The following is a 12,059-nucleotide window of genomic DNA, read 5'->3' as shown; positions in this document are numbered from 1 at the left end:
TGTCATGTCAATCACAAATTTAACTATCCAATCAGAGAACAGGTGGGTTTGGCTATTGGAGGGGTGCTTTATGGAGTTTCAGATCCTTCGGTTGGCTTAGGTGCAGGGCCACGTTTCACACTACTAGGCTAAACCCCAAATTACTAGACAACATAAGCAATTTTCTCATTCAAAAACAAAGAAGAGATGGTAAAATTCAAGTTTTTTTTATTGCAGAAAGATTTGCAAGCTGAAAATGTTCACTGGTTTTAGATACACACGTCTTAGAGATCAATGATATGTTCTTCAGAACATCAGAATGAATGGAAAGCAACAAAAGCACCAACGTTTAAACCGGTCAGAGTGTTTTTGGTGAACCATCTCATTAAGAGAGATTTGGATTTCTACTGAAACTCTATTCTCACTTCCTCTGTGAAAGATGACTCCACTTTAAATTCGTGAGTGAGCGAGTGTTCACAAAGGGATTTTTTTTGGAGGAACGCTAACCCACACTCCTCGCATACGTAGCTCTTTGGCTTCCCGGCGTGAGTCCGCCTGTGTTTCTTCATGTGGTAAGACAACCTGAAACCTTTGTCACATATGTCACATTTAAATGGCTTCTCTCCCGTGTGGATCCGCATGTGCGACTTCAAATAGCCCGACTGGATGAAGGCTTTGCCGCACACTTCGCACTTGTATGGCCGCTCCCCGGTGTGGTACCTGTTGTGGAGCCTGAGCTCGTTGGCGGTCAGGAAGGTCTTCCCGCACACGGTGCACTGGTGCGGCCTCTCTCCTGTGTGGATGAGCTCGTGCCTCTTCAGTGACGTCTCCTTCATGAACTGCTTGCCGCAGCTGTTGCAGGGATACCGGACCCCGATGTGGACTTGCTCCACGTGGTTTGTGAGCTGCAGCTTGGTACGATACGCCATGTTGCACTGTGTGCAGGCCCACGGCCTCTCCTCCGAGTGCGTTCCCATGTGGACCGTGAGCTCCGAGGCCGAGCGGTAGCACTTCCCGCACTGCCAGCAGAGGAAGGGTTTCTCCCCAGTGTGTTTCCGCTGATGCACCGTCAGACAGTTGGAGGACCTGAACTTCTCCGGGCACAAGTTACAAACATAAGGGAACTCTCCTTTATGGATTCTCTGATGAATGGCGAGGTAGGACAGCTGGATGAAGCTTTTGTCACACTGCGGGCAGGGATACGGCCCAGAGAAGTTGTGCTGTTTCTCGTAGTGTTCCCTCAAGCGTCTCAGTAAAGTGAAAGTCTTGTCGCACATTGTGCACTGCATAGGTCTGTGCATTAGCTTGTGCCTCTCAAAGGCAGCCTCGTTTGCCAGGATCTTCCCACACTCTTTGCAGTACAGGGGGTCGTGGATCCTCTGGTGCACTTTGAGCATGGTCATGCTCTTGAACTCTTTCCCGCAGTCGTCACATTTCATAATATCCCTCATTTCCAGCTTGCAAACGTTCTCCTGGTGGTCCTTCAAAGCGGACAGGTATTCGAAGTGCTTGCCACAGTTGGAACACCACACTGGGATCTTCAGAGGGGCCCCTTGCTGGAGGTCAGCGCTGCTCGCGTCGCTTTGGCTCGGCCCCGCCCTATGCTCCTTCTTCCACAAGAATCGACTGGTTTTCTTGTGACAGATGGCGTAAATCTGGTGTCTCTTGAGGCCGTGCATGTGTTTGAAGCGCTTCTTGCAGTGGACGCAGTGATACGGCCGATCGTCCGTGTGACACTGTATGTGTCTGTTCAGGGTTTTGACGCTGTCAAACGCTCGAGAGCACACCGGGCATACTTTCAGGCCTTTTTTGGCCACTTTTCGCACAGGCACAGCGGGGGGCTCCTCACATGTGTCTGCAGGAGTGTCCAGATTACTTTCCTGCTTATCAGCGTCTCCAGTCTCCACGCAGTTCTGCGTAAAAGTTTCGGCTTCAGCCAAAATCTGCTCCACCGTCTTGGTCTGCTCCTCTCTGATGCCCTCATGACCGTGAATAATCTGATGCTTCTTTAACGTGTCTTTGTACTTGAAGCCTTTCTCACATGTGACGCAAATAAAGGGACGCTCTTCGGAGTGAGATCGTAAATGCTTTGCAATGTCTGCAGTGCAGGGGAGGATCCTGCTGCAGATGGGACAGACTTTACCCTCCATCGACACCTCCGAAGCTGGCTGCGTATTTGAGCGCTGAGCCTCTTTCCTCCTTACCTTCTTCTGCTCTCTGCTTTTACAGATCTCCTTCTGGTGTCTCTTTAAAACATAAGGATTCTTGAATTTCTTCTCACAGAAAGAGCACTTGTATGGGCGATCCTCTGAGTGAGACTTCATGTGCCGCTCCATGTCCACTCGGCGAGCAAAATACTTCCCACAAAAAGAGCAGTTTCTGTCTTCTGACATCTCTGAGGTGCTTGGATCCCCTGAGTCTTCCTCTTTACCGCTGTTGTACATCTCCCCCCTTTCGTGGACGCGCATGGTGTGTCTGTTCATGTCGTAATGGTCCCTGAATCGTTTGTCGCAGCTGGTGCACTTGTACTTAAGGTCCCGGTTTGCATCGTGAATCTCCTGGTGCCGTCTCATGGCCGCCGCCCGCAGGAAAGTCTTATTGCACACAGGACATGTTTTATTGTTAGGGTATTTTTTCCTTTGTCTCTTAGCCGTCGCTGAGTCTTGATCATCTTTTAAGGCTCTTCTCTTCAACTCAAGTCTTTTGCTTTGTTTAAGTGGTTGAAAAGCGGCCGGCTTTAAGGCATCGCCTGCTTCCTCTTGCGTTCCGTCTTCTTCCGTTTCCTCCTCATTTATTACATTTTCTTCTTGGTCATCGACCAAACTGGGCGCCTGTTCGATCTGGATGTAGTCCAGCAGCGTCACAGTTTCACCCTCCACCTGGACGGTCATGCAGCTTTCCAGCTGCTCTGGTGCGTGCTGTAACTGTATTTGGTCTGGATCGATCACAACCTTCTCCAGCTGAGGAAGGGACAGCGAGGACAGGATGCAATTCCCAAATGAAGATGGAATGGCCTGAGTTTCATCTGAAGGAGAAAGAAGAATGCATTAGTTTTGTTAGAGTGTCAAAGCTCAAAGAAAAAGCAAAAGTGTGTTCGTGGTAGTGTTGTGCATAATATCAGTTTGCTGGTAAAAGGTTCCTGCAGCCTGAGTGGCCTACATGTACCATTCCATGCTCCTAGCAGTGGCAAGGACACAAACAAACACCAAAACTAGAAAAAAAATAGAGTGACCACCAAGTGCTAAACCAGTCCCTCTTGGGGGTTGTGAATTGGTGTTATTCTGTGTTAGTCCAAATATTCCTGTAATGTTGTGAGTAGTGTGCTTGTGATATTATAAAAATCCCATGAAGGGACCACAACTCGCCCATCTTGGACTTCAGGAAGCTTCTGTAGTCCTCATTTGCTCTGCAGTCATAAAGCAGCTCTTCACCTGCTGGATGTTCTGGTTAGAGCTGCCCTCTAGCTGCCCAAAAATGAACTACCATTGCCTGCTGGAGTCCAAGATGGTGGAGTTGAATGCTGTTTGACCACACGAGGAGAAACTATGTGGGCCACCACAGCACTGAAATGGTTCACCAACCAGTGCAAAAATGTGAATTAAGAAGACCTCAAGCTAACTGGTTAGCAGCTTCTGAACTTTCAATATAAGAGCAAGAGGACTTTCCACAGATTAACACAAAGATTCACAAAATATAATTGGAAGATTGTTAATATGACAAAGAAGCCACTACGCTGTATGTACGAAACAAAGAAACAAAAAAATCCCCTGAAAAATATAATTGACTGCACACATAACTAGACTCCTCAATTACTTTTTGTTTTTTAAGTGATGGTATACCTCCTGCTTGGTGTATGACTTTGTGTCAGACTGTGTGATTGTGGTGTTGTTTTTTGCGTAGCCATTTCCTTTATTGTCAGGTTTATAAAACTATGTAAAAGCTTTCATTTTCGTGATGAGTTGCTCTCATCGATCGGTTCACATCACATTTTCAGATCTCTTGGAACCCCGGTCAAGATGGTGCTTAAAAAGTAAAAAATTAAATAAGTGCTACCACCTAATTTTAAGAGCTGGATGTTTTTAGGTATGAATGGTCTGTTTATGACAAATGTTATGAGACTAGTTAACCATCAAAGAAGAAAAATGTTCTGACCACCAATTATCGGTTGGTATTAGGGCTGCCACAAACAATTATTTTGATAGTCGACTAGTCACCGATTATTTCTGCGATTAGTCGACTAATCAGATCATGCAACGATTGGACTTAAAACGTACAGCTTATTGCACTAGCACACATCTGCTCTTATATAACTATCATTATGTGCTAACTAAAAATAAAGACAAGACGATAGTTTATTAAATTTTAATGAAATTTGCAGATTGTTTCAGTGAAGTTTAATAAACTCAGCCGTCTGCTCCTTGTTATCTAAAATATAACAGGACACCGGAGTATATTCTCAACCATCTCACACTTCTGATAATCAGTTGTCTGCTTGACGTTTATTCAGCTGTGTAAAAACTATAACTTTAATCTTAGCCAAACCGATTTACTCAGGAACAAATAAAGTACTAAAAAAAGCCAAACAATAACATTTAAGTTATCTAAGTGACTTATATATGTTTAACCTGAGTAACGAAAGACAGCGGTGGGTTTGAAAACGATTTGCTGGGAGTCCGGTGTTCTCACGGGCCCTAGTGAGCCTTGAACCCCGGCTAACTATTGAGCTGGTGGGTAACAGACGTCTCCGAAAACGTCGGAGCACTTTTGAAAATATGTGGTGTCTTGATAAACTGAGCAGATATTTGAGGTTTACACAGCTACATTCTCGCCAAACGTTTATTTTGTGACCCAGAAAGAATACTAAGAGTAATATTAAAACTAACTAGCTGCCGCCATTGTTGACAACTGCGTTGGGCCGCGCTATGAATTCTGGGACAGAGCTAGTTCTTCTTCGGGGTTTAACGGCAGCTGGCATCCTTGTACATGCAGTGCTGCCATCTTCTGTTTCAGTCCGTTATTACACTCTTAAATCCTACCACTTATTCCTGCGTCTTTTGGGATCTTACAAAGCTTCAAACGACGCATCGACTATTAAATCAGTCGTCGACGATCGTCGACGTAATCGTGACTAGTCGACTAATTTTTGCAGCCCTAGTTGGTATGCTGCAAAGCAGAGATAAATGTAGTTTTTGTTACATTTCTTCCACAGAAGTAAAAGAGAGTAGAATGTGGACCATTTAAACTTTAATTGTTTTAGTAACAGGTTGAGGACATTTTAATCTTCTCTCAAAGTGAAACATTAATGTTCATCAGGTTACTTTTTCTACAAATAACCTAACTGAAAATAAACTGCAAATAAACTCTTCTAACCTTTTCCACATGTCTGCGTTCTGTCTAAATACACTTTGCTGCTGTATTGTATGCCAACTGAGATGAGCAGATCATGCCAGAGATCACTACAGCTCAGAGAACAGCTGGACAGTGTTTGTAGACAAGTCCATCATCCATTCAGACTACATTAGCAACAATGTGCTCGTGACCCAAGACGAGACTCACCGCTCCAGTCGAAATGTCCCAGTGTTGTGTGATATTGCAGTACAGTTTTTAGGTGCTGCAGGTCAGGAACCGAGTGTGTACACTCCTCCAGAGCTGAAGGGACGGCACTGAGCATGGAAGCAGTCTAGAGAAGAAATGCAAAAAATACAAATAAAAGGAAATAAAAAGGTAGCCAAGGCCAAAATTTCACCATAAACCCTCTTCTGACTTGAAAGATTACTTGGAAAATTTGTAATTTTTTAAATGCAAACTGGACTTATTTAGGGAAGTAGAATAGTGCTGGAAAGGCCGCTTTGCCACACTTATTCTAGTACCTGTTGAATATCTGGAACTGGAAGAAGCTTCTCCAATCTGGACAGGAAGTCCAGCATTAAAACCTGAATAGCACTGTCATATTCAGGCCCAAAGTCAGTAGGGAAAACATGCTGAGGGTGGAAAAGAAATGTGTATTATATATTCTGTTTCTCTATTATTAGATAGGATACATGAGTTTGACAGCACATGATGTTACAAACCTGGAAGAACCTGTCCTTCTCTTCAGGATCCTTCAACAACAATTCAACCTGATCCACAAAGTTGGACTCTGGAAACTCAACATCTGCAAAAGACGGCTGGAAAAAAAAAAACTAAAAATCACAAGCTGCAATTTAGGAAGAAAAAAAAAATAATAATAATAATCGGAGGGAAACTATGACCAGGCTGCTGGCCTACAGGGCACTTGTTTTTCTTCTAAAGGATCTAACCTGTGCTGCCCAAGTCGACACGAGGGCCTTGATCCTGTTCAGGTGCATCTCGATGGTTTCTCTGTCCGTTATCTGCTCGGTCCGACACAATTCAAGAACAACCTGAAACAAGATTTTATTAATTAAAAAAAAACATTAACAAAGTCCAACTACAGCAGGGACTCTCCTGGCTTAGAAACAGGCCTGATTAAACAAGGCAGCAAACAGTCAGCACACCACATTTCCCTGATTACTGTAACCATTACTAAAAACAACACAGCCACACAGGATTGGCCTGTTGTCCATGTTTGGGAAGGATTTCAAAAAATGATCCGTTATCAGTATTATACATGACTATAGGGTAAAAATAAACAGCTGTACAACTACATAACAGTTAAAGAGATACATTTTAGAGTCCCTAACCCAAAAAAATTTCCAGTTCTCTCACCATGCAGCACTTTATCATCTGGTGAACTCACTCAGTTTTATTTAGGGAAGCTACTAGAACTGGTCTGCATGCTTTAATGTTACACAAGCAATAGTTTTTTTTACTGTACATTAGTACAGCACAGCACAAGTAACACTGTTTCTGCTCTTCTTAGAAAGAATGCAATTCAGAAAGATGGGTGACGGCGTCGATCTCTAAAGAGCCGTTAGCCTCCAGTGACTTCAATCAAGGGCCCCAAAGATTTCTCTAAACCTCGCCTATGGCAGCCACTCTTCCACAAGAGGGACTTACCCGTGCTCTGAGTCCCAGGAGGAGCTGAGCTTTCTGATCTGCATTTAGCATCTCAGGGACGATTTCTGTGACCGTGCTGATGAACTCCTCCACCATCCCATAATCGTGCACGCTTCCCCCCTGCACGACGTGCCACATGGCCGCAGATACCAGGCGCAGAGGAGGTATGAAGAGGCGAAGAGATGGCAACAGGAGAGGTGGATCTGGAAAATATTTGTACAATATTTAAAAAGTTACTCACTGTAGATTAAATTAATCTGGAGCCTTGCAAAATAAACGGAAACTATCAAGAGAATGTGAAGAAGCAACTGCTTTGACTTTATGACAAAATATCTCTGCATTAGGTGCTCAAGATTGAAAATGGATTAAGTCCCGGAGTGGATGAAGGAGCAGATGTTGAAGGCTGTGGTTAAATAGTCCCAGATAGAAATCATGCTCCGTTACAAAGAAATTAAGTTAGAAGCTTAGGAGCATAGCCAGAATAGCTTTCCACCTGTGAAGGGAACTCTTAAAGTGAAGTAAAGCACGATGATGCTGAACACTTCCTGTGGATTAGTGCTTACAGCAGGTTGGAGGCGTAATGTAGCACTAGATTAATGTGCTCTCCACTGGCCGTTACACTAATTGTTTGACAAAAACAGATCAGACGAGGTGCAACTCCACTGCTGTTATGCAAACACAGAGAGAAAGAGAGACAGTGGAGTCTATTTCAAACTTTCCACATGAATGAAAGCTCATAAATGCTGAAGATCACTGATTTAAGGTCAACTGCATTTACATGAAGTAACGCATTATATACAGTGCTGTAAAAACCAAACAAAAAAAAGTCAAGTCACATCTCATTTGCTTACATTTCGCCAGGAAAAAGGGATATATGACAAAAAAAAGTTTGTACAACAAGCCTGAACGTGAGCATTTGGTACACCGGTATCGCCTTTATTGTTCAACACATCCTGAACTGTCTCACAGAAGATTCCTTGTCATTTTTTTAGTCTTCAGGATTAGTTCTCCAGGCTTTTGGGAGGACGTTCAAAGCTCTTCTTTGGATGTCAGCCATCTTTAGATGATCCCACACTGCTCCAATAAAGTTGAAATCCAGACTCACGACCTGTCTGAGGCCAATCCATGACCGATAGTGTGCACTGGCAGTGTGTTTAATCATTTTTCATGATTAAAAGGTTCAAGGTTCTTTATTTGTCACATGCATAGTTATACAAGTATAACACACAGTGAAATGAAACAGTGAAAAAAATGAGGCACCTCCTAATCAGATGTCTGCTAGATGGCATTACATGGTGATTTAGCATACTTCAGCCTTTCCCTTCATTAAGAATGACTTCTCAACAACCAACCTTCCACTGAGGTGAAGAGCAGATGACTCAACTGATGAGCAAGGTGCTTCTATTGTCAGGCCTTTGCAGGATTTTCTTCCCGTTTCTTCAGGACTTACTATTTTATGTTGTCACACTGTGTTATTACTGTGATTTAGTGTTTATGTCACTGGCTGCTAGTAAAAGTGACTAAAGATACAATTTAAAATGAGTTCTTTGCTAAATTGCCGCTTAAGTATAGATGAAACACTGCTTCATCCCTTGAGTTAGAAGCCTTTCTTGTGCTCAAATAATTCATAATAGCTCAAATAGTTCAAACTATCACAAAGAATTACAAGAAAGTCTAGCTTTGGGAGAAATATACAAAGTAATGAGAGGTGGCTCAAAACTTTTACACAGTGACTTACAGCTGAAGTGAACCTCACTAAGTTTGCAATTGAGAGCTTCGGAGTGTTGTGTCAAAAGCGATAGTCTTCCAAAAAGTGATTTGGGGTATGTGCCAAAAAACGAGCATGGGAATTTAAAATGTTGTTATAGTCTGTCAACATATGTCAAACATATTGCTCAGTAATGATGTGAAGTCACTGAGAGCCTGTAAGAATTTTCCTGTTGCAAGGTAGATCCAGGTTAAATGTCTCATTAATATTAAAAATCTCTTTCAAGAGAGATCTGGCCAGGAGGACAGCAGAAATTTCAACAGGTTTAACATTACAGTTGTATAAACAAACCGAAAGAACTAGATTTATTATACCATACCATACCATACCACCTTTATTTATAAAGCACTTTAACATAAAACCAGAGTTCACAAAGTGCTGTACATGCTAAAAGCATAAGTAAAGAAAATTAAAATGAGATAAGATAAAATAAATAACTAAAAAACTAAAATAAATTGAAACATGTCAAAACAAATTGAGTCAACCCCTCTAATCAATGCCAAAGGCTTCAGCGAATAAATATGTTTTAAGAAGACTTTTAAATTCAGAGAGAGAAGAGGCCTGCCTAACATGCAAGGGTAGATCATTCCACAACTTTGGAGCAACTACAGCAAAAGCACGATCACCTTTAGATTTATACTTAGTTTTTGGTACCTTAAGGAGCTGCTGATTGGCGGACCTAAGGGAACGGGCAGGTGTATATGGTTGTAGTAGCTCCGAGAGGTAGGGGGGGGCCAGGCCATTAAGAGATTTAAAAGCAAATAAGAGAATTTTAAAAACAATCCTAAAATGTACAGGTAGCCAGTGGAGTGAAATTAAAATTGGGGTAATGTGCTCAAACTTTTTTGTTCCAGTTAAAAGACGTGCTGCAGCATTTTGCACAACCTGCAGGCGCCTAATGGACGCATCACTAACCCCAAAATAAAGTGCGTTACAATAATCCAGCCTAGAAGTAACAAAGGCATGGATTACTGTCTCAAAATGCTGTTTCGATAAGATGGGCTTTATTTTGGCTAATTCCCTCAAATGAAAAAAGCTAGATCTTACAACAGCTCTGACCTGGCTTTCAAGTTTAAGATTTGCCTCTATTTTAACTCCCAGATTAGTGATGACTGGTTTAACATACTGTGCCAGTGAACCAAGATCTATAATAGTGGCCTCAGAAGCGCCACCAAAAACCATCACTTCTGTTTTCTGTTCATTAAAATGTAAAAAGTTCAAAGCCATCCAGGCCCTTATATCATCAAGGCATCTGAGCAGCGGGTCTACTGAGAAGCCATTTATCTTTTTAAGTGGGAAATAAATCTGGGAGTCATCGGCGTAGCAGTGGAAAGAAATCCCATGTTTCCTGAAAATAGACCCAAGGGGTAGGAGATATAGAGAGAAAAGAAGTGGGCCTAAAACTGAACCCTGTGGGACCCCACATTGAAGAGAAGCAACAGAGGATACAAACTCCCCGAGTTTCACAGAGAAAGTTCGCTCTGCCAAATAGGATCTGAGCCACTGCAGTGCGGTACTCCGCATACCCACCAACTGCTCTAAACGGGAAATTAAAATATTATGATCCACTGTATCAAAAGCAGCAGTTAAATCTAACAGCACAATAATAACACAGTCACCTGAGTCATTTGCCAAAAACACATCATTAAAAACTCTTAAAAGGGCAGATTCGGTACTATGTAAAGCTTTAAAACCAGATTGGAAAACTTCTAAAATACCGTGTTCTTCTAGGAAGGACATTAATTGCTTGTAAACTACCTTTTCAAGAATCTTTGAGATAAAAGGCAGTTTGGAAATAGGTCTGTAATTCGCAATAATATCAGGATCAAGAGCATTATAAATATAGATACAATAAAGCAGACAGAGATAATTTCTTTGTTTTATATATAATTATTTTAAGTAAAGATATCAGAGAATAAATAAACAAAACAACAACGACGAAACAGAAATATCTGCCACACTTTGGCACAACAGGGCCCTCAGGTGGGTCTAGGCACTGGGAGTTTAGGGTGACTGATACGGCTACCCCCATATACATTCACAGGCTAACAAGAGCGTCGTAATTATGATGCACCAGACATGAGCGTCTCTACCCAGATGGTAAACTCGGCTGTGAAAGCCCGGGCTCTCTAATGAGGAAAACTTAGGGACTGTAAAAGTACATGTACACATCAACACACTTTTTCGTTTGAATAACAATATATAAACGGCGTTGCTCGTTATATATTTAATGTTTATTCGACTTTCATACATTAGGTGTCATAACGCTTCGCTACTCTGGTTAAAGCCCCCGAAGGCAGCATCTGTGGCTGTTACAGTTAGTGCTAATTTCGGTTGCTAACTGATGCCAACCCGCTGCTGCTAGTTAACCACCCCTGCCCAATACATTAAAGCATGCAGTCATAAAATAACCGAAAGCGTTGTTAGATAACTATCTTTGCTGACGCTGAGCTCCTTCCACTAACCACCGCACGCAGCAGCTCCCTGGCGCTGTAACGTAGCACAACGATACCGCCATGTCAGAGCGGGGTACGCCATGTTCAAAATCGGGCGCACACACACAAAAAGAAAAGCCAATAACTCGTTGCGACATAGAAATCTTTACATACACGTTAGCTTACCGTTATTAACATGTCGTGGGCTCTCCATGTTGTCTCAAAAAGCGCTCAAGCGAATAAGCAAATCAACTCGGGGTTGTTGTGAGTTGCAGTCCGCCGGACCCTGCGGTGCAAGTTGCCGGGGAGGAAGGGCGGCTCGACGATCTGGTAGAAACGCGCAGGCGTACTCAACACATTAAGTTTTGCTGGTTATTACTCAGTAGCGTCAGTCTGTTGCTGTTTTGTGTCTTCTCATACGACCTGCTAGGGCACATCTTCTGTTACGTTCGGTGACGGAAGCACATGTATGATAAATCTACAAAACTTGTGATTTTCTTCTTCTGCTTCTTACAAAGCTAACATGTCCGTCTTCTTCTCCTGTGCATGTCAGGATCACACGATGCATGATCGCTGCCCTCTAGAGGCGTTTTAAGGAACTATGTCCAAACAGTATGTGATTCTCAGGAGCAAATACGAGGAATTCTTTAGTTTTTCCTTGTTTATTTAATCTCACTGTACCGGTACTGAGAGACACAGTCGACCCTCATCCATGCATGGGATGTACTATTAACAGATAGGGGAAGTAGCTGACATCAAGAAATCCTATAAGTACAGTAAAGGACAACACGGAGGCTCTGATCATGGCAGCACAAGAACAGAACCTAATCACCAGATCCATAGAGGCAGGAGTCTACCAC

The 12,059-nt window shown here is 42.7% G+C and overlaps 1 protein-coding gene across 1 annotated transcript; it reads right to left on the bottom strand.

The window, feature by feature from the left end:
• Positions 1–190: 190 nt before the first annotated feature.
• LOC309692114 (uncharacterized protein) lies at positions 191–11,769 on the bottom strand. The gene is made up of 7 exons (XM_082510328.1): positions 11,386–11,769; positions 6,997–7,199; positions 6,279–6,380; positions 6,051–6,146; positions 5,850–5,960; positions 5,536–5,659; positions 191–3,004 (listed from the first exon to the last, which is right to left on the bottom strand). The coding sequence occupies exons 1-7, from the start codon at positions 11,411–11,413 to the stop codon at positions 384–386; spliced, it is 3,285 nt and encodes a 1,094-aa protein (XP_082366454.1). The 5' UTR covers positions 11,414–11,769; the 3' UTR covers positions 191–383.
• Positions 11,770–12,059: the final 290 nt, after the last annotated feature.

This window comes from Aulonocara stuartgranti (assembly GCF_965226115.1).
Source record: "Aulonocara stuartgranti genome assembly, chromosome: 17".
In the NCBI taxonomy this organism is placed as follows: Eukaryota; Metazoa; Chordata; class Actinopteri; order Cichliformes; family Cichlidae; genus Aulonocara; species Aulonocara stuartgranti.
The sequence above is the reverse complement of the archived record's forward strand: the minus strand, read 5'-3'. Positions and strand labels throughout refer to the sequence as shown.

What these genes read in the sequence shown, in the direction of transcription:
- LOC309692114 (XM_082510328.1), bottom strand. Translation starts at nt 11,413, where the DNA reads ATGGAGAGCCCACGACATGTTAATAACG. An exon ending in CCCACGACATGTTAATAACG is followed by an intron (nt 7,200 to 11,385) that starts GTAAGCTAACGT and finishes AATATTTTCCAG; the next exon opens with ATCCACCTCTCCTGTTGCCA. An exon ending in GGGACATTTCGACTGGAGCG is followed by an intron (nt 3,005 to 5,535) that starts GTGAGTCTCGTC and finishes TTTCTCCTTCAG; the next exon opens with ATGAAACTCAGGCCATTCCA.